The sequence below is a fragment of the Cinclus cinclus genome, chromosome 29 (genome assembly GCF_963662255.1).
Source record: "Cinclus cinclus chromosome 29, bCinCin1.1, whole genome shotgun sequence".
In the NCBI taxonomy this organism is placed as follows: domain Eukaryota; kingdom Metazoa; phylum Chordata; class Aves; order Passeriformes; family Cinclidae; genus Cinclus; species Cinclus cinclus.
The window spans coordinates 4,452,538-4,475,015 of NC_085074.1; the positions used below are offsets into that span (position 1 = coordinate 4,452,538).

Here is a 22,478-nt window from a genome sequence, read left to right on the forward strand (position 1 = left end):
CTCTGCCCACTGGTTCCATTTAGGAAGAGTCATCTGGAGTACTGCTAAAAGTGAGTGGTACTGCAAAAACAAATTTGGTCCACTTAGTGCAAATGAATACTGCATTTAATGCTAGTGAACACTGTATTTTATGTACATGAATGCTGCATTTCACCTCCAACATTGTCCTGTAGCAGGAGGAGCCATGTGACTGCTCTTACCAAAAGGTGGTTGAGTCAGGTTAAGGCATAGGAGGTGGTATGCTTTGGGACAGTCCTTCTTATCACACATGACCAGCTCTCCCCCATCTCCACACTGGAAACAGTTATCTTCATGCATCTGCTTCTGTTCTGTTTTTATTTTCCGTTTCTTCTGCTTTAATTTTGCATTTTTCACCTTCTCTTCATTTGCTGTTGCAAATGCTGTCTAAGAAGGAGAAAATCACAATACAGAGTCACTTATAAACCCCTGGCATTCAAGTCAATTTTGGGTTATTATTTGCATGAACTTTTCTTAAATGAGATCCATTTAAAATAGTTTTTAAGCTCTATAAGCCAGAAGTGCTCATTCAGATGTTCCTGAATTAACTTCTCACCAGAAACAACACCATGGCAGGGCACACTATGAAATCTTTGGAGACTGCAAGGGTAGAAAGTATTAGATAGGCTAAAGAGTGAAATAAATCCAAACCCTCTCTGCCCTACAAAATGTCTGGATTTGTGAGGAGAAGCTGCAGTTTCATCCATGTACCTTGGGACGCACTCCCAGGAAGCCACTGCAGTTCTCTGCTCCACAGTGACACTCGGTCCTGCCATTGCCCAGGCAGTCCAGGTTGTAATTGAATGTCAACTCCATTCCTAAAATTGAAAGGAAAATCATTCACCCAGATGGACACTGAGGGAAGACAGGTGTGTGACAATGACATTACATTAGCATTTGTTACCATGAGACCCCTGCTAAAACTGTACCCATAAGTATCATCTCCACTCCAAAGAATAAAAAAGTTCCTAAACACTTCACTGGCATTAATAACTTCAAAGAAAAAAACATGATTCTAAGTGAGGAACTTGGCCACTGCAAGACAAAAAGAAACATGCCAAATAGTGCCATCTTTTTACCTGCAGGAATGTCACAAAGAGCAAACAGTCCAACTCTAATGTCACCATTCACTGTCCATTTCTGTGTTTCACAGTTTGGATTACAACTATGGTTCATAAAACGAGAGTAGTTCCCCTTTGGGCCAGCATCTATTATTCGGTCCTTCAAGGAAAAAGACAAAGATGTGTTTAGTACTTACAAAGCAAAAAGGTTTCCTGCTACTGAGTGACATTTGCTATCAAACAAGACACAATATTCACCTTGGTTACAGTTAGCATATAAAAATTGGTGACACTGTTCTCGTGAGCACGTTTGATCCGCAGCCGGCACTCCTCCTCGTCAATCAGCTCCCCAACATACTCATTCACAAACTCACCCTGCAAAGGAAAGGAGAACAAAAGTAAGAAATCTGTGCATCATCATCACAATGATGAAGGGAAGAAGCACAGAAAAAAGCATTTCCTACAAAAAGGAACAGTGTGGTTCTAGTAGGCACAATGTGAATACATGCACCAGGTTATGGCTCTCCAAGCAATACACCCACGCAGAATAAAAGGCAGCCCTGTTCCTGCATTCAGTACACAAGACAATTGTCAGGGCCATAAACCCTTTCAACCTTCCCACTTTCTTCAAAGAGGACAATGTGATGATATTCATGGACTCCTCAGGAAGCAGGAGCTGTTCCAGTAAGTATTTTCATTACATACTTCACTTTTATTAGGACGTTTGTAGTCAATGAACTCAGAACATTTGCAGTAAAAAGGTTTTCATGAAATGCATATTTAAAAAGTTCTGAATTTAATAAAATTAATGGCTAAACCCCATGTTTAAAAGCAGCCCTCCAGGACAATAGTGCTTTCTAAGGAAAATCAGAAGAGCCGGGACGTGACCGACACCTCGAGGCAAGGTCACCAATGCACCGGGCATTGCTCTGAGCAGCCAGGCAGCTGCTGAGGGGTTAAAACACAGTTCATTCTCTGGAGGAGCAGAGTGCTTTCACCTAGACCCACCCCGATGGCTGTCCCAGCCCCGTGGGCTCACTGTACCTTTTTAATGCTCCTCTTGGTGCGCAGCCCCCAGCCGCGGCGCTCGGTTTTGATGATCTCGGCGTCGGGGTAGAGCCTCTTGGTGAAGCACTGGTTCTGGCAGCGCTCCCCAGCTGGGCACACCTGCGGGTGGCACTCGTACTGCAGCATCCTGTTGAGGCACTCGGACTCCAGCCCGCACGGGTTCTCGTCCGACGGCTTGCAGTTACAGCGCGGGATCTCCGACAGGTCGGCCACCTGGATCTGGACCTTCCCGATCACCTTGTTGGACTGGGGAACAAAGGGGGACAACAAAGGATGAAGGTAATGCACTGGGAACACAGAGTCAACAACTGACCTGAAAAGGCAAAGAAAAAATTACTTTATCCCGTGTTTTACAGTACTGCAAAACACAAGAGATCAGCGAACAGAGCAGCGGAATGATTCACGCGGATTTCTTTAGGCCTCCACTGCTGAACACCTTGGTGCAAGTACATAACTTAGAATCACAGAACAGTGTGGGTCAGAAGGGACCTTAAAGACTATCCAGTCCCAACCCCTGCCATGGGCAGGGAGACCTTCCACTACACCAGGCTGCTCTGATCCCCATCCAGCCCATCCTTGAACACTGCCACGGAGTGGCAGCCACACCTTCTCTAGGCATCCTTACTCATGCACTCATGACTTCCTCACACAGAATAAAAATAAAAAACGAAGCCAACTCACTTTAATGTGTTTATAGGGCGGAGGTTTCCTTGAACTCCTTTCAATTTCCAATGCCTCTTTGCTTTCTCTTTGTGCTTTCAGTTCCTGGAAACGCTTTGCTGCTTCTTCAAGTGCTATGCAAGGAATTCAGAATAGAAAGCAATCAGCCCCAGCTGCTGCTAATCAAATATATACATGTACATATATCTATTTAAATATTTTTTTTTAAGACTAGGAACAGAACTCTATTAACAAAAAGACAAGGTAAAAATTAGTTATTGCGATTTATGATGAATTTATCATCAGGTACTTTCAGCAGGTACCAAGATATCGAACAATGATCCCATGCAGCAGAGCCCAAGATCCACCACAACATCTCCCCATTTGTGGAAGCACTGAACTGGCCCACAACAACACACAATGAGTAGGCACTTAAAAACATTTTTATCTGCAGTCAAGGGATCAACACAATGTTTGGATTTCACGTGAACACAGCACACTAGTCACATAATATTCCCATGCAGGTTAAGTGGTGATGGAGACACAAACACGTGGAATTTTTGTCATAAACCACTATAAACTTTGTTTGATTTTACCTTTCTTGAAGGTCTTGTTAATACTAGTTTGCCCCTCAGCAAAGCTTTTATCTCCTTCAACATAAGGGAAAACTCTGCCCTGGTGTACCCAATAGTAGTCATGTGAACCAAAGAAAAATACTGGGAAGTCCCCGATATCATGTTTGAGGCCCTGTATGTTGAGAGGCACAGACCTGGGATTGCAGATCTCTGCTGGCCACCACCTGCAGAGTAGGAGAGAAAAAAAGCATGTAAGCTCCCTGAACCAGAGCTTCACAGTTTCCCTAAGGGGATTGAGAATTAAAGACAGTTTTCCTTTCTTAGGGAAATAAAGTTCATCCCTCACGCAGCCAAGGCTCCTGCTGGCAATGCCAGGGAAGCTCCATGCAAAACACAAGCAATGTTCTTACTCCAAATTCTGGAAAAGCCTTCTCAGAATATCCATGGCCTGAGAGTGGGTTTTCAGGTTCACCAGTAAACACCTGCATTGCTGCAGCTGACTAAAGCAAACAGCAGTAAGGATGGCAGGGCTCTGCCAGCCCCTGCTTTCCCACATCCTGATCAGCTCTGCAGAGCAAAGGTGTGTGCAATCCAGAGTCCATCACTGCCTGGGAGAAGCAGGAGCGCTGCATTTCAAGGGTGACATCTGTGCCTGACCCCAAGCAAAGGATTTATTGCATTTCTAACTCTTGTTCATGATGACTGAGCTGCTGCTTTGTCTTCCTGCAATTCCAGGGTACATGAAAACATCCAAAGCATTAAAACCCCCAAGAGGTGAACTTGCCTGTAATTCCCAAGCTTGACCCAAACGATCTGCTTGTACCGCAGCTTCTTGCCAGCTTTACAGTCATTGCAATTCCAGCATCCCTCAGGCATTTCTATGCTGAGACATTCGGGGTGGAAGGAAGCTGGGCAGGACTCACAGCACAACAGTTTGCCACCTTGAAACAAAGAAGCCCTGCTTGGTTTGTAGAAGTCAGGATTTTCTCCCCCCGTGCCCAGCAATTGACATTCATTTTAAATCATCCACTCCAGATTCCCACTGCCCCACAGAAAAATGGCAAAAGAAAGGGATCAAGTCAAACTTAACAATGTTGGTTAAAAAGGACTGTGCAGTGCTTAATCTAAGTTGGGACTCTTAACTGCATCAGACAAAAAAGCAGCTGAGGACTCAAACATGAGGTGAGCTGGCAGGACGAGCACCATTGCCAAGGGAAGCACTGCAGCTGGGAACAGCTTTTAGTGCTTTGGGATGGCCAAAGCAACCAAAAACTCCACTTTAAAGAATCCTTTTCAATCAACATTGCTCTGACTGAATCCCCAGCAATCACTAGCGAGCACCAAACCCACAGCCTATAGGTTGATCAATACTTTTCTGCTGCAAGGACATGAAAAAGAAATGTAGTAAATGTGTTTGCACCACAAAAAGTTTACCAGGATGAGCCCAGTACATAAAGCAGAATGAGATACGTGTGAGTTGTCCCCATCCCAAAAATCCCTGGTGCACAGAGGGAACCTCAGCACTGGGGTTCACAAGAATTTCTGAAGTTTACACTAATTTGTGCAGTTATTTTGGCTGGCTCACATTCTGGACAATGTGTTACATGTGCAGAGCCACAGCACATCTCTAAGCCACCCTCACAAAGCAGCTCATGTAAGATGACTTGATACACATGCTGTAATATTTTAGAAATGCAGGTATATAAATTATATATATATACATTCTTATATGTATATATATTTAAAAATTATCAACTTTTTGTCTCCCAGATGGAAAATCTGGGAGAGACTTGAGAGTATTCAAACTAATTTTCAATCACAGTATCAAAAGAAATGTGAATAGTCACCTTCAAACCTTTATCAGAAAATCTTGTCCACCTATAGACTTCCCAAAATATCATTGCATTAATTGATCATTGCATGTTACAATGAGCATTCCTTAAACAATTCAGTTGCATGACCAGCACTGTATTTCCTCTGCTAAAGCCAGTAAAATCCAGTCACATGGATCCTCCAGAGCTCCCAAACTCATAATGGAATTTTTGAAGTATTTTTTGCAAATGTAATTTCAGAGGAAATACAGACAAATTACTGAACATTATCCAAGATGAGAAAATGCCAAGAGATGCAAAAATCAAACACGATCAAACACGAAACCGTCAATGCTAAGCAAGAAAAAACCCAACATTGCTCTCGGGATGCATTAGGCAGATATGGCTCAAGCTAAGCACAGGGCTCAAAATAATTCTTGTTTCCAGGAATTACAGGACTACTGCAAGCCATTGGTCTCACAAAGCTCAAAGTGACCTAACTCAGGCTGGGCAATGGGGCACCGGCTCTGAACGATCCCGGGGAACCAAAGTTCTGTGGGGAATGAAACATCACAGCTGAGCATTGCACACAGACAGCACAAGTGCCCCAGCAGGGATCTGGGGAGCCCCAGCAGGGATCTGGGGAGCCCCAGCCCCCCCGGCTGCAGGGAGTGACCCTGGCCGGGGTCAGAGCCTGGCTGGGGCAAGGCCCCATCCCCACGGGAGGGGACAGGCACGAGGCACTGCTGTCCCGTGCTGGAGGTGGGACACACACAGGCCAAAGCTCACTGCCTTCCTGCTCTGGCAGCCTCCAGAAGGACACAGCACCCACCCTGGCCCAGCCCCAAACGCTCTCTCTTCTCTCAGGACCTGCCCAAGATCCACAGCAGTACATCCCCCCTCTGCTTCCAATCCGTTTAAGAAGTGGTTTTACATCATCCAGGTAAATACTGAACTGCAACAATATCGAGATCCATCTGCCTCCTCTTCACATTGCTGTGCAAACAGCTCCCTGGACCTGGAACAGCCCAGGCCAGGTACAGAGTGACCAAATCTCTTCCAAGGAGAATTTAGTGACAGCAATTATTTTAAGCCCTTTTATAATTAAAAAAAAATAAAAATAAAAATTGCCAACAACATGAACACAGGCTCACAAAAAACCATGAGTGAAGGTCACTGAAAGCAGTCAGTGTGGGGACAAGCAGACATTTCTCCGTTGATTTAGAGAGAAAAAATAGAAAAAGCGAAAGTAAATTAAAGAGAAAGAAACTATTTTGGTTACCTTTCTCACATTTCTTTTTGGAAGCTGACGAAGGAGGAGGAATCATAGGTAATTTCATCAACTCAGCACGATTTGACTCATTCAGTAGGTAGTGGGACTTATAGGCATAGGAACTGAACAGGGGGTCTGAATGGTCCTGCACTACCAGCCCTATACGAAACAAACAGAAAGAGATGAGTTGCAATGAAACTACCCATGATTCCATGAAGGAAAAATCAAATAAACCCAATGAACACCTCTAATGCGTTATGTGGGAATGAAAAAAGGATAAAATGAAGAAAAAGGAAAGTCTGACAAAGTTTCTGTGCTAGCACAGAGGTTGTGCTGGAGAGACTCAAACTCAACTGGAAAAATCTTGCAATGAAGTAAGCTACTTCTAAGTGGAATTTCAATTGGTTTTTTACCCTTCATTTGTGCATTTACTGACAAGCACAAGAGAAGAAAGTCTGAATCTGTGGGAATTCCCTCTCCTTCCCACAGGGCAAAAGGAAGGTCCTCTGCAGACCTGGGGTGACTGTCACTGCAGCAGGGTCCTGCTCTGAGCTGGGGCTACAGATGGAGCACACATTGGGAATGAGAACTCACCATCCCACTCCCTACAAATCCAGCCCTGAGGTCTCACCTATGGAAGTGTTCTGTCTCTGTAACTGTGCTGGAAAGCAAGGACCAGGTCAGTGTTCTTCAAAGCACCGAGGGGGAAGCACGGATGGAGGTTCTGCCCTAAGCCATGCTGGTGGAGCTCCACCACCCAGCCCTCCCAGGGCTGCTCCAGAACAGTCCAGCACTGAGTTCCTTACAAAATTCCATTCCAGATCTTTGCAGTTCTCTGTCCTGCAGCAAGAAGAGCTTTTCCTCCTTACTCCAAAGAGCCAGGCAGCCCAGCTAAGAGCCCAGAGCTGCGGAGCAGAAGCGCTTGGCCAGTAACTCACAGGAAGAGCAGAGCAACTGAGCCCCAAAGAAACAGGAAAGATGAGCTACCAAGAGAGCCTCAGTTCTTCCTGAGGGACACAGCTGAGGGCTGGAGAGAAGCTCTTGGTGGTGCCTAAAACACTCCTGTAAGAAGATTGGGGTCAGCCCATCCAGACACGCATCACTGGGAGGATTCCTAAAACAAGGGAACCTACACGTGCAAGGAGAACTGTAACATGCTGATTGGAGGGGACTGATTAAGAAGTCTTTAAATATCTTGTATTTCAAGTACCTCACTGTAAGCAAGTTTGTGTATTTTATAGATTGTCTCTCATCTACATTACTCAATTCAGTAACTGCATCTAAATACAAAGTCTCTGCTTCTGATAACAACTAACACTAACTAAATCACTATTCTCCCTGAGATGTCCAAGGATTCCCAAAACATTCAGCTCCCCATTTCTTCCTGAGCAGCTCAGTGCTCCTGCTCGAGGTACTGTCCTGAGCACTATGGCTCCTGATTCCAGCCAGGGTGGTGGACACAAGTCCCACAAGAACGCTCTGGATGAACAATACAGAGTTGCTCTAAGACACAGAGAATTCAGACAGTGGCAGTGGTTTGTTCAAGTTCTCTTAATTAAGATCTGGGGAATACACAAGACAGGGAATTCCATCTGCCAGGGTTCAAGAGGTTATTTAGATTGCCAGGAGAAAATACAGACTTGTGAAGTTTAATCTCTGATGGAGCCAGATTCAGGTATAAAGAGAACTACTAAACAAAGGTAAAGTGGAAGAAAAAAAAGCAACATGAAAAATTCCTTCTGCATTCCTTGTCATTCTGAGATGTGTAATTACTACTCTGCTCCTACAAAGTCAAGCCAAACTAAACTTCCACCTGAATGAACACAAATGAAAACAAGTAACTTCAGGATCCAACCGACCATCATTTCCCTATCAGTGACTCTCAAAATTGCTGGCATTTTGTAGAAGGCACACATTAATATAATTCCAACACCTAAGAATAATGGTGCTTTTGAATCTTGAGACCAAAGCAACTGCTGCACTGACATTTTTTTTAAGCTGCTCTCTGGCATAAGCCTGGTGACTGAAGAACCATAAAAGTAACAAGTGGGGAAAAAAAGTTAAAAAGAAAAAAAAAAGAACTTTGACACATGGAAAAGCCCAGCATGAAACCTGTTCATACAGTACTACTAAGGTTTTCTTTCAAAGGTCTTGAATGTGATGGCACTTGTAAATTGAGTTTTTCTAGTTCATGAGTAAATCCCACCTTTTAGCCTTAAACAGTTTTAAGTTTGTAGCAGTGGAAAGATCTCCTTCTGCTTATTATAGTGATTAACAACACAGCAGCCATTCTCAGCATGAAAAGGCTGGAATGGGGGAATTGGGATCTGCTTCTCCCTACTGGCAGAACAAGTTGGCCTGAGTGCTTATTGCTGCTTCTGGCTATCAAATGTTATGGAGTAACACGAGTAGAATCTCATAAGAACAGCTGACCAAAATAAAATTAAATTAGATAAAAAATCCCATTTAACCCCAGCAAGCCCTAAGGGAGGAGTTCCTCATGAAACACTATTTTTATCACTAAACTGCACAAATGACAACACAACTATAAACCAGGGAAAAACCGAGCGTCTCACCTCTTGCACAAACGAAACAAAAGCCTACATTTACAGCTGATGAGGAGTGAGTCCTTTTGGAATGGTTACTACAGATGAGGATGTGGGATGACACAAACAAGCTTCCTGCAGCGATGCAGCCGTCTCCAGAGTGATAGGCCACGGGGCAGCGCAGACATCTCGCCATGCGACCTGCTCAACAGAACACAGCCAAGGCACCTGTCACCCAGGGCACTGCAGAAAAACCACTGAGGACAACCAGTGCTCAGGTCAGGACATGGCAGAACTCCCCACAGGCAAAGGCAAAGTTGAGTCTATTCCAGTGGCAGTACTGGGTAAGAAAAAGGAACAGCTACATCTTTTTTTCTAAAGAAAGTTTCACAAATACTACCCCTTAACTTTCACTTTAAAATTGTTAAGAAAAACTTCTATCATTCTAGAGTCTGTTTGTTTGGTTTAAACATTTTGGTTCATTTCCAAAACGATCATTTTCCTTGAAAAATAACTGTAGTGAACTGCTAGTGAACAAACTGTCTTTAAAAATCAACATTCCTCGGTCTCATACTATGAACCCTTAGCTTCCATTAAACCCAGCTCCAGGAGCTGACCAAGTGTGTGGATCCAGGTACACTGCAGTGTGAGGCTGCTTCCCACCCATGAGCTAGTTCAGCTGATGACCTCAGCGAGGGGGAAACCCTCATTCCTTGCTGCATGCAGTGTTACAGAGAGTGGAGCTGGATGAAGTGTTAGTGTGCTGATGCTGCTGAGCCTCCCCCTGCTCCGAGCAGCTGCCCTCACCTTTGCTGGCTTTGTGCATGTCCTTGTCCATGGAGCAGGCCGTGCAGCAGTGCTGCGGGCAGCGGAAGCCGCGGGACTCGAACAGGGCCGTGGCAAACTTGCGCACGCAGGACTCGTGGTAGAACTTCCCACACGTGCTGACAGAGCAGCGCTTCACGTCCTTGCCAGGGAGCTTGCAGGAAAAGCACGTGTGCTCTCCTTGGAAGAGAAGGAATAAGGAATCCCGACTGTAAAAGCCAACTCTGACATACAGATATTGTCCCAAGAAATTCTGAAGCCAACAGACTGTGAGCAATGCAGGATCCTCCCCGTCCAACGGGCTGGGTGCTTACTGTGATCCACAGTAACACTGGAGTAGCTGCTCACATAAAAATCTCTTATTCCAAGCAAAACCCTAAGCAGCTCATTACTTTTTTTTCTTACGAGTCACTTGCTAAATTGAAAATGAGAATCTGGTCTCAAAGGTTAGAAAAAGCAGCAGAATAACCCGAACTTACTCACAAACCCTCGGAATGCACCACCCTGGTTTGCTCTGCCCACAGTGTGGCTCCTGAGCAAAGGAGGAAATCCCTCCCAGCTTTCCAGGCACAGAACACACTCACCGTTCTTACACTCGGTGCAGATGAACTTCTCCTCAGGCATGGCCTTCAGGCCAAGACACTCCAGGTGGAACGTGCTGCAGCACTCACCCTCACAGGCCAGCAGCGACTCGCCGGAGCTCTCGCAGATCTGCAACAGGCACAGAGCTCAGCAGGGAACAGGGAACCCCGACATGCCAGTGACTGACAGGTGCCAACAGCAACTGCCTGGAGTTGCTTCAAGATCAGGGTAAGGCAGAACTGAACCTGGCAAGTCTCAGGCTGAGGACAATCCCTGCACCTTGCTCTAGGGTAACACTGTGAGCCAGGATAGAGACAGGAGAGGCACCACAGCATTCACCTGCACTCCTCCATTTGTCAGGGAACAAGCTGCTCTTGCTCTTCAGGTCCTTTACTACTGACCAGGGAACTGGACAGAAGATCCCAGGACTTTTTTTTTTTTTCAAAATACCTGAAAAATTCTCACTTTCTCCTACCCTGACCAACCATCTGGAATCTTCAAATGGAGCAGAAAATGGCATCTACTTTTTCTACTGATGCTGGCAGGTATGGCTTAGACACCACCTTCCAGCTGCTGAGCTTTCTGGCCTGTAGGAAGGCTTAGGAATTATTTAATATTAACCATTTCCAGAGGATAAAACCTCCTAAAAACCTGGATATTTTATCTGAGAGGTCAAATGAAGAGAACTAACAGAAATAGGGGATACATATTTAGTATCCATCACTTCCCAGTATCACCAGTTACCTGACAAACAGTGTCTTTTCTACTTGCTCCAGTTCCCCTCCTGGATAAGCTGGAGTCCACCGACTGCACATCGGAGGCATCGGCGTCGGCAGTGGCTGAGGGGCTGTCTGAGCGCTTCCCAAAGCTGCCCTACAAAGAGGAAAAACCCACGGCACTCAAACCACACCATTCCAAAGGACAACCTCACTGGGAGAAACATCTCTGTCACTGTTGATCAAAAGACCATTTGGTAGGTCAACAGATACAAAGGTCCTGGAAAGGCACTGAACTTCACTGGGATGACACAAGTGACTGTACAAGCCAAACCATAAAGAGCTCTCTTACTTTTCCAGGCACTCCTTGGAGTTACACCAGATACAGCAGCATCTCCCAATTCCCAAGAATTTCAAACCTTCCACAGAGCAAACCATGATCTAAACCAATGCTTTGCCAGACAAAGTAACAGGAAAACTTCTAAGTAAACATTGCATTTTCATAACAAACCAATAGAGGGGATTAGAAGGAAACAGATTAGGCTTTATGTTTTCAGATAAGAAAAGACTCAAAATTTGTAAAAAATAGTCTTCACATATTTAGCAACAATCAACTGAAAAATCTCTTGTACACTGGGCTTGATCGGGTCCCTGTGAGAACCAACACACCTTTACCTGTAAATCATTGAGTCCTCTGGAATCAGAGTCAGACGTGTCCCTGTAGGCTGAGCTGGTCAGCTCCATGTCCGTGGAGGCACGACTTCTCTTCTTTAAGGGTTTACAGGAGTCTGAAATCTCACTGGCACCTTAACACAACACGCTCAAATTAGTTTAATATTGTTCTGGACTTTTTGCTTAAACTTAATAAAGGAAAGAAAGATGAGAGCTTGGCTTCCATTGTCTGCCTTAATTTTCAGTTTGCAATTTTGATACTAGTTGAATTCTCCCTGAAATTTAATTGAAAACCAGCTTAGGCAGAGCTTTTGACAAACATTTTAACATGGTGACACAGTGGAGGAAGGCAATGAATTGTCTCTAAGGGAGGATAAATCCTTATGAGATTTCCTCTTCACCATCCATCTTTAACTTTGGCTAAGCAAAGACTTTTAAGAAATGCCCAGGTCTCAGGGGCTTAGAGCACACGAACAAACACCATCCTTCCCCCAGCAGCGCACAAGGACCAGAACGCCAAACACAAACACAGCCTGATCCCAGGGAAGTGGAGCTCAAATGCTGCAGCTCACATGGATCAAAGCTGCTGCCCAAGGGCCACGAGCCACCACGTTCAGACGAGTTCATTTTCACCTGGCACTCACCTTTTTGCAGCCCCGTCTTCACTGCTGCCAGTGGGACAGTTTCAACCTGTTTGAAAGGAAAATCCACAGTTAACACCAGAGGAAAGTTTCTCCCTAGTACCAAAAAGCAAACAGGTCAGTTCAAGGGGTTAGAACTCAGGCGGGAGCTGCCATTCCCTCCTCAGCCCGAGCCTCCACGTCCCGCTGGATCCACTCCTGCCTACGCTGGCGCCCGCAGCCACGGCAGCCACGGGTCACTAGCCAGGTCCTTTCTGTCTCCCCTGGGGCACGAAGGTGACAGGAGTGCCGTGTCCGTGTCCAGCAGGCAGCAGCAGGGGCCTTTGGGCAGCCACCCCGAGGCCGTGCAAAGCCCACACGTGTGTGGGCACAGGCTCCCCTGGCAGGGGTGGCACTGGGCTAGCGAGACACAGCGCGGGGCCACTGCCAGCAGCGCTCCGGGAGCGCCTCCTCCCGTCTAGAGCTCTGCACGGGCCCGCCCGGTGCCCTGGTGCAGGGCTCTACACAGCTGCCACTCACAAATGCACAAGTTTACAGCCTTGCAAAAGCACTTCCAGTCCTTGACCCTACGGAGAAGCTTAGGAACTGTTCTGCCAACATACATGGAAGATGTGGGAATTTGGTGACTGGATAATAGTTACAGAAGAAAGCTGTTGCCTAAAATCCTGTTTTCGAGGTTAAGAATTACAAGTTATTTCTTTGCAATGTGGTTACATATGCATGGAGAAACACATTTAGTAAATATTTAAGGATTATTCTATAATTTTTTTAAAAAATATTTTATTTTGTTGTACAATAGGTAAAAACATACAGTAGAAGGATTTGTATAGGATACATTTTGTAATACAAATATAAAATCTAAACAATCACTTTTATTTCTCCACTAGTCACTGTAACAGTAGCATCAACATTTTGTTTTTCCCATTAATTGTACTCGTTCCAGTTATAATTTTATACCAAGTTGTTGCAGACTAACTGGGGAATCAAGAAAACTTGACTTTGGGTAACAAATATTGTTGCATAATTATAAGAAGTTAGTAAGTTCTCTTTTTTTAAATTTCACTTAATACATTCAAGGTTTTGTGCATTACAGTGCCCCTGGGTTTCACTTTAGTCAGATACTTCTCCTGAGAAAAGCACTTTAATTAATGTCCACAGACTGAGTCAGCCAGGTAAGAGAAGCACATGAGGCCACCTGGCAGCCATGAAGTTCATCTTGTTGGTTCTTATGCCTTTGTTAGATTAAGAAACCTTTGCAAACATAAAACAACTCTTTTGAAAGGGGGAGGATGCAACAGCTCGTGCCAAGAGGCTCCACAGACCACAGCAGGTGTCACACACCCAACACTTAAATTGCTTTAAAGTTTCAGCAAGAAACTGCCTCGAGCTGGAGCACTCCTCTGCTGCACAGCAGTGCAGAAATGCTGCAGCATCGAAGGAAAGATAAGGGAAAAAAATCCCAAAAAGCAACCGAGTTCACTTTCAGTCTCTGAAGTGAAGAAGTGCAAAAAAAAGCGCAAAGGGCAAAGAATAAATTAAAGAGATAAAAATATTTTTTCCCCTTCCCATATAAGTCTTCATCCTGACTGTCCCTCCTTAAAAATTCTCACCGGGAAAAGCTAAACTATGAAACTTTTATATAAAATTCTCAGCTTTCAGACAGAGGCCCCTTGAAGAGGGAAAAATCAACCATGCAAGGAGAAGAACCAACAACTTTGACAAACTTGTTAAAAGTGTATGCAGGTTTCAATATTTCTGTCCATCCACTGCACTCTCCTACTCATTTCCACGCAGAAATTTTTTACCATTAAAATTTTTTAAAGCAACAACATTTGTCTATCTGACATCCAGATTAAAGGAGTGCCCTGTACACATTAGAACTATTTCATGAAAAAAGGTATATCCCAGAACTGTTTTGCTGATGTCTGCCAACATGAAAGTCTAACTATTCATCTTTAAGTGAAATCATTCTTGAAGTCCATTTTCAGAAGTGGTCAAATTTAATTACTCTAACTTCATTTGAAAAACAAAACCTCAACACAAACCAGCAGCTAAATCAAGAGCCAAAGGAAGGAACCTGGTGGCAATTCCATCCAAGAGAAATTACTGAAACAAACCCATTTTGCTCAGAACAGAAATCTCAAAGGAAACATGGCAGGTTCATTAGGAGTCATCCATCACTGTGTTCCCACTTCCATAGCCTGACTGATACTGAGAAGATGCCAGTAGCAGAGTCACAGCAATGGCATTGACAGGGGGATTTCATGGAGGATAGTCCGAACCGAAACCCGATGGGGAAAAATGGAGAAAAATAAAAAGGCACCAATATAAGCCACAACATTTATGAATACGATATATTTTAACTCTCTACATGGAGGAAGCCAACCTGCTCCTTTTTGATCTTCTTCTTTGGCACAACTTCAGTGGATTTCTCAGACTCGGAGCGGGTTCGAATCGATCTTCTCTGTTGCTTCTTTTCTACAGAACCTGAAGAAGGAAAAAGGTTTCCATTATATGATTCCTTGTATTTCTGAAGTACACCAAGATGTGCAACACCAAACCAAGAGGTAAAGGAATGAAACCAAGACTTTGTCCTCTTTTGAATGTTTTATTTTTAAATTCAGTTCCAAGCTATTGACCAGCTGGTGCTGTGGCTGCAGACACATATTCTGATTCCAGAGACAGATCAGCTTCAGAAAACAGACACAAGTAACAGAGTGGAACAAAAGGCTGGAATTCAGCTTAGGGCAAGCAGATTTCTGTAATCCATAACACACCTCTCAGGCACAGTCTTCACTTGGGTAATTTTGAACCAAACAGTCCATCTTTGGTGTTTTGGGAAGGTAGCCACAATCAACTCCTTGAACAAACAAACTAGAAATTTCAGATGCAAAGCACAGCTTCAGGACTTCCCCCAAAATGCCAGATCTGTGTCCCCCTCTGTGGGGTGATGGCTCTGCCACATAACAACAGCCAGCCCCACCTGTACCACCTGCAGCCTCACCAGACCTCAACGCTCACCTGAAGGTATCAAGGTGAAGAAAAATTCAGCACAAACAGAAGCATCAACCACGATGTGTTACCGTCATTAATGAATGTGAAAAAACAGGTTTTTAAAAGTATCACCACAGAAAACAAACTCAGATTAATGAAGGTAATTGTGACATTTCAACAGATCAAGAGGGAGCTACTGGGTTTTTGGCAAGTAAGGCTGACAAAATCAAAAGACCTTTCTGTGCTCCAACACCTCCCAACCAGGCACATGGAGAACCACACACAACACTACATCACAGGCAGCTGCTGGAAAAAGCACACACTTGGAGCTGACAGAAAACTGGCACCTGAGGATTTACAATGAGCTGCTGGGAAGCATTATTCTGGATTTTCAGTCTGGGAGGCTTCACCTAAAGAGGACACAACTGGGAAATACTTTGCAAAACTGCAAAGCTCCTGGGAGTTGCCAGGCAGATGCACTGTTAGGAGCTAAACCTGCCTGGTCTTGTCAGAAGATCAAGTATCTAGAGACACACACGGGCTTGAACCAGACTGAAAGACAGCCTTGCAAAAGACCTCAGAGAAAAAAAAATGAAAACTCCTCTTGATCCATTGGATGAGCTTTTTTCCTATGGCTGCATGGCTCAGGAACATCTCAGTAGCTAAACTATCCAGCTGGAAAAGTTATCATGTTACAATAATTGGATTTCTGAGACGAAAAAATTGGTTTTCTTCAAGGGAAGAAAGTTTTACAGCATATTAATTAATGAATAATAGCAGTGACTTATTAATAATTTAGAAATTAATGACTCAGGTCAACATCCATCATGTCCATCCACGTGTAACTTCTGGTTCCAATAGGCCCCGTGCCTTGAGGAACTCCCACAGCTGCAGTGGGGTCTCCACATCAGAGCTGGGGAACATCTTTTGTCACTTTGCTGTGTGACCAAAATCCCCTGAAGCAGCTTCAGGCAAATTTGAGCAGCTGTGACCAACAGCTACTTTAACCAAGAATGGATTTTCTTCCTGTGCTGCCCCACTGAAGCCAAGGAGATAAGATCAAGCCCTGGATCAGAGAATTCCAGAACCAGAGTGTCTAATGCTGACCACTGCAATGGGCACTTCCTCCTCTTCCTGCTCTCCAAGGATCCAGACATCACCTTCACAATGCTCCCATCCCATCTTCAGGTATATTTTCATCCAAAGTTTCAGGATAGATGCTGGTCCAGCCCTTCACCTTGCTGGAGATAAATCCCAGTTCAGTGTCTGCAGGCCAGAGGCACCAGGGATTCTCAGGGCTGCTCTCGCAGTAGCATATTTCAAGTAAGAAAATGATCTTTCCAGCATTATTGAATTCTGTGTATCTAACTGCAGGTTATCAAAAGGACTCCCAGAGTCAGCCTGGGAAATACTTTACCGTAAGGGATTCTGAAGTTCCGCTGACCTTACATTTGAAAAAAGGACTTGGCAGTTATGTTCCACAAGAGGGGACCAATAACTGGACTTTGGAAATGGCTTTGAGTGACTGGAGTGTACACTGCAGGTAAGCTCAGGCCCTTACAGGGTGTTAGCAGGTGGAGTGTTACGTATCCAAAAAGCCTATGAAAATGAAAAAAGAGAGGCTCAGAATTCTCACCCCCTACATCTGAGGAGCCTTAGGGAAGCTGAAGCCTTTAGATCCCAGGTGAGAGAAGCAGAACAGCAATGGCCTCTCCTGCTGCAAGGCAATTCAAATAGCCACAGCAACCACAGCTGGAAAGAACCACCACTGTCAACAGCAGGGAATCCCCAGTCACAGCAGGAAATGCAGAGTTCCTGGCCCATGTGCTGCAGTCCCAAATGCTCCATAAAGCAGCAGATCAAATAACCCTGCCTAAAACCATCACAGACACAACCTGAAGTGTGTTTGCAGAGGACTCATGGATGCTGACCACTGAGATTTCTGACTCTGGTTCTCACCTATTTCATGGTTGGAAAGGGTGAAATAATCAAATAGACAGATAGTTAAAGCAGAAGTGATACCTGGCAACATTATGAGATGCAAATAGCTCATTCAAGGTTTTCCCATTTCAGGACCAAGTTCAATTATTTGCTTCAGTGGTTCTTCTCCCTCAGACCTGATATTTCAAAACTCACTGCTTTATGATGTGCCCACTGAGATGGCTTCAGAAGGCAAGCACTACCTCATTTGGTTGATGGAATTAGTTGAAGCAGGTTTTTAAAAATCCCTGTTCTTTAACAGGTCATGTGAAAACTCAACAACAAAGCCTGGGGAGTCTCCATCCTGGATCAGACACTCCCTACTGAAATGTGCCACTTCCTGACTCTTCTGCTTTCATGACAGCTCTTGTATTTTACATCTGGGGCCAAAGGCAATGGCAATGCCCTGCTAACACACATCCACTGGGTTGTCTTCTAAACCAAACTGCCATTGCTCTGCACAGGTCATCATCCCTTGAGTATGTTGACTCAGGCTGTAAGTTGCAGACACAAAGTTCAGAGGCCAAACCACCAATCCCACCTCACAGCCTTGCTGTGTATGTTGGCTCACCATGTGTGACATTAGCCACGCTCATTACAATTATTACGTAAACAGAAAGATGTTAATAATGTTTAAGTAATGAGAAAATGCTGGGTTTGATATCTGAATTGCCATGCTGAGGGCTCAGGCTCAAGACCAGGACTGCAGTTTCCCTACCTGCTGCCCCAGAAGTTGTCTCAGGAGAGGACGCATTCTGCACCACTGCTTTTTCACTTCTCTGTGCTGATGAAGAATTAAGCTTCTCTTGTCCTTTGACGCTTATTTCTGTTTTGTTACCAACTCCCTTGAAAAGAAAAAAGGAAAAGATTGTCTTTCCCTGCTATAAAGGTGTGTTGCTACCACGTAATAGACCTGCCCCTGAATCTCAGAACAGAAACAGGCAATGCTCTCCAACTCAACATATAAACAGGATTAATCTACTACGGAGCTGCTTCCCTGCAGAACTTTCCACCCTTCTCAGTCTCCCCTTACACACAAGGAAAAAATAATTCAAGTGACTTTTCTAAACATTACCTTCTCTACAGGGCTTAAGATGAAATAAACACTCTCCAGGTAGAGAGGCAGAAGAAGGAGGCAGAGAAATAGTCCTAAGCCTTTTCCTTACACTGACTGTGGGAAGATGCTGTGCACCTGAAGGAAGCTCAGAGGCAGAACTCAATTTAAAAGTCTGTTACACAAAATACTTTTTAGTACATTATTAACAGTTTTGTCATCTGTTTGCCACAAAACCACTGATTTTATCAATAATTTTTGGATTATATCAACTAGGAAGCTGAAGTTAAATAGCTTTAATATTTTGAATGCATTGCAAACAAACATGTGGCCATCTGTAGGGAGCTTCTCTGCCACCAGCAAAACAGCTACTGCCAGAGCTGCACTGGAACTGGGGTTCAGTGCACTGAAAGATTCTATTGTCACATCTGCCTGTCAAACTCTTCAGTGAAAGGAACAAGGATGGTGAAAGGTTGGTGGACACAGTTCAAGCTCCCCAGTAAGGCAGACTTGGGATAACTCAGAAGCAAAAGAGGGGTCACTGCACCAAGCACGTACCTTGGTGGAATAAACAAATTGATCGATGAGTTTTCCATCCCCAGCAGCATTCTGAAGGGCAAAAACCTGTTCAATTTTAACAACTGGAGACATGTTACACTTTTGCAGATCCAGGTTGTGCATGGTTATTGAAGCTGGTAGGGACTTCCTAGCCGCAGCCGTTTTCCACGCGATCTTCACGGGCGGTGCCTCCTCCTCCTCCAGGCTGGGCTGCCTGCGCTGGCCCTGCCTGCGCGCCTCGGCGTGGGAGGGTGACGAGCCTGCCCCCGTCCCCGTCCCCGTCCCCGTCCCCGTCCCCACGCTGGCGTGCTCCGGCTGCGTGCTCGGCGCTGGCTTCGGCCGCCGGTTCTTCTTGGCCTCCGACTTGGAAGCAGCAGTCTTTTTGGCTTTGGCCAAAGCCTCCTCTGGCTCTTGGTCTACGTAAATGAAGGTGTACTGTTCTATCCTCTCTTCCCGGGTCATTTTCAGCGCCTTCTCGGCGTGGGCAATGCCAATGTCCCACTGCGCTCGCTCCCTCTGCGGCCGCGGCTTGCGAATCTTAAGGGACAAGACAAGCACTTGGTTACACTGAAGATTTTGCCACTACAGCAGCACTTAAACACAATCCTGAGGGTCTCTGCATCTCTCCGGCAGCAGACTGAAGTCTGCTGTCCATTTAAATTTATTTTTGACGCTGAATGTGGACGCTGCCAGCGAGATGCAGCCAGTCCTTCTCAGGGTAAAGCTCTGAAGAGTACCAGACCTGCCCTGGAGCATGTCCCTCACAGAGATGATCCCCCCCCAGTGCCCCCTGTACCTTCTGTTTCTCAGAGTGGTTGCTGGCTTGCTTGGCTGCCTCAGCCAGTAACTGCTCATACTGTTTGTGCCCTTGGTACTCCCGGACGCGCTTCTCGTGCACCCAGGCTCGCTCTGGCTGGTTGCTGAAGAACTGCACGTGGTATTCCCGGGCACCTGAAAGGGCAGACTCCAGTCAGCAGCTGTATCAACACTGCTCGGCCTGTTCAGCTCACACTTTTCTCCTCTCCAGTGCTTCACTCCTCCAAGTGGAGGCACCTGGCCAAGTGTAGAAATATAACAGGCCAGAACAGTTTAAAATGGAAACTCAGGACACTCTGCCCACACTGAACACTCTCACACTGACTTGAGAAAAACACAAATACCTATGCACAATGCCATTCCCTCAGTGCCACCTGCAGAGTACCAGGTACTAGTTCTGTGTGTGTCAGGACTGTCCTGCTCAGCATACACCAAGCAAATTTTTCCCACAAAGGCAGTTCAGAATGAAGATATTTTTAATAAAAGAACAGCTACAGACACCTGACACTCTGGCAAAGAGCTTCCTCCCTCACCTCTTGTATTAATTTTGGTATGCACGTCAAGCTGTGGATCACAGGACACCATGCAAGGCCACCACGGGTACGTCCCCACCTTGGACCAAACCAGATCCCCAACCTGGAACTTGACGTCGTGGGTGACCTGGGCTGGAAGGGATGGCACGAGCTGCTGGATCTGCAAAGGAAACACCAGATTAAAGCCACAGGAGAGGATTTAGAGCACTTGGAGATGCACACACCATCCACTGGGACTTGCTTCTGCTGTTCTCTCAGCCATCCCTGAGGTTTGGTAATCCAAGATGACAAAAACATTTCTTAGAAACGTGAAAGAAAGGAGCTGCACAAGGCTGGGAATTACTTAACAACATCACCAACAACCCAAGACACAAAAGAGCAACTGCCAAACCTCCAGAAACAACTCTGTTTCCTAAGCTGATTAGAAACACTGCTTTTAGGATAAAATAAAGCAATAAATCCAGTAAAATAAGAGATGCATTGATGCAGTAATGAGAGCAATAAGAGCTTAAAAGAAATGATAACTGATTTATCAGACAAATTAAAGAATCAATGGAAGAAACAGTCCAAAAATAGTGACATTCTCCAAGTTCCAAAAGTGTTAATTGGTGCATGTACTAACCGGGGCTTCCTCCAGCACTGCATCTTCTCTTGGTCTCTCAGAGAGTGTGCTAAGCCTCTCGTTTGGTCTCTAAGAAATGGGTAACAACGAAGAGAAAAAAGGAAAACAAACACAAACAAGGTAAGGGGACAGTAAAACAACAAAGATAATAGTGAAACCAGGCAGAAAAAAATAATTCACAGAAAGGCAACCATGAACCCAGAAAACATGAATATGACTATTCCTCGTACCCAGTTAACATAGTAATATCACAATAAAGAAACACTTGGTTGCCCCTACACCATTTACATTACTATCACACCTGAGTATAACTATGCTCTCCTGTAACAGGTGACAGAAGAACATGCATTCAGAAACAGCAAATCCAAATAAATTTCCACCTAAAATAACACGCAATTTCCAAAAACAAGAGAAGCCCATGTGAGGATATCCATAGTGATATGGTGAGTCTCACTGTATACCAGTTATTTGCAGTACATAAATTATGCTGAATATACATGATAATTATAAAATCGATGTTAAAGTGCATAGAGTTGACAGATCTATTTGGAGGATCAAACGTCCACAACACAGAGCAGAATCAGCCCGAGCAGAAGCTGAAACAGATGTGGGGTGGCCATGCTAGTGGTTGTGAGAGGACAGGGGCTGAGATAAAGGTGGGCTGGGAACTATCTCAGGAGACAGATGCCACACACTTGCTTTTCCTGCAGCACAGAAGTCTAAGGACTCAAAGAGCAGCAAAACGAGTGGTCAGCCACAAGCAGTGAGGAACTAAGAATGCTGAGAACCCCCGTTATTCCCAGGCCACTCCAAGCACAGACCCCACATCAGTCCATGCTGTGTGTGCTCCAGAGAACTGGGGACACAAGGAAAAGGACAGAGCAGCTCAGGTCAGGGCTGGCACAGCCCAGTGTCTCATTTGGAGCTGTCTGTACACAAGCACCATTTGAGACTAATCACATCGCTGTTTGCTGGGCAGAAATTCTTCCTCCCTGTACAGCAGAAAGCACAGCACTGATTTCTGCCTTTCTTTCTACAGGAGTTAGTGAAACCTCCCCTCTGCCAGGAGAGTCAAGCTGGGTTCAAAGACTGCAAAATTCCAGCTCCTCACAGAATATAACTACTGAGCAGAGAGGCTGATTCTTAAAACAAGGATTCAGAGCTTGACATTCACCAGCACTTTCACAACATTTCCATTTTAAATCAGCCTCTCCAGTATGGGCATCCCCTCAGAGTCAGTGGATTTCCACTGAGATTACAGCATCAGAATAAGGAACAACTGGTGATCATCTGACTTGCCACAGCCTCACTGAGTGTAAAACTATAAAACAGCCATAGTTGTACCAAAAGTTGTTTGCTCCTATCAAGATGATCCCAAGTCACAAGTCTCACACCATTAATCTCACCACACCGAAGATGACAAAAGTGTACATGAAGATGAAATTGTGCAGTGGAAAGCAAAATGATGGGACA

General features: G+C 45.0%; 1 protein-coding gene across 3 annotated transcripts in view; it reads right to left on the minus strand.

Annotated features, from left to right (window-relative positions):
• Positions 1-22,478, minus strand: part of NSD3 (nuclear receptor binding SET domain protein 3) — a 34,514-nt gene that overhangs the window by 4,232 nt on the left and 7,804 nt on the right. Inside the window, exons 3-23 of one of the 3 annotated variants that reach the window (XM_062510750.1) lie at positions 21,006-21,074; positions 20,384-20,543; positions 19,831-19,985; positions 19,035-19,571; positions 18,141-18,267; positions 14,835-14,935; positions 12,452-12,497; positions 11,811-11,941; positions 11,164-11,292; positions 10,422-10,548; positions 9,820-10,017; positions 9,043-9,213; positions 6,476-6,625; positions 4,167-4,323; positions 3,404-3,606; positions 2,829-2,941; positions 2,124-2,393; positions 1,338-1,454; positions 1,098-1,239; positions 730-836; positions 201-405 (exon numbers count right to left, since the gene is read on the minus strand). In XM_062510750.1, coding sequence (XP_062366734.1) covers positions 201-405; positions 730-836; positions 1,098-1,239; positions 1,338-1,454; positions 2,124-2,393; positions 2,829-2,941; positions 3,404-3,606; positions 4,167-4,323; positions 6,476-6,625; positions 9,043-9,213; positions 9,820-10,017; positions 10,422-10,548; positions 11,164-11,292; positions 11,811-11,941; positions 12,452-12,497; positions 14,835-14,935; positions 18,141-18,267; positions 19,035-19,571; positions 19,831-19,985; positions 20,384-20,543; positions 21,006-21,074 — 3,415 coding nt within the window. Of the gene's footprint in view, positions 1-200; positions 406-729; positions 837-1,097; positions 1,240-1,337; positions 1,455-2,123; positions 2,394-2,828; positions 2,942-3,403; positions 3,607-4,166; positions 4,324-6,475; positions 6,626-9,042; positions 9,214-9,819; positions 10,018-10,421; positions 10,549-11,163; positions 11,293-11,810; positions 11,942-12,451; positions 12,498-14,834; positions 14,936-18,140; positions 18,268-19,034; positions 19,572-19,830; positions 19,986-20,383; positions 20,544-21,005; positions 21,075-22,478 lie in introns of those variants that run through there. The other 2 variants (XM_062510751.1, XR_009934059.1) reach the window with 2 other exon arrangements.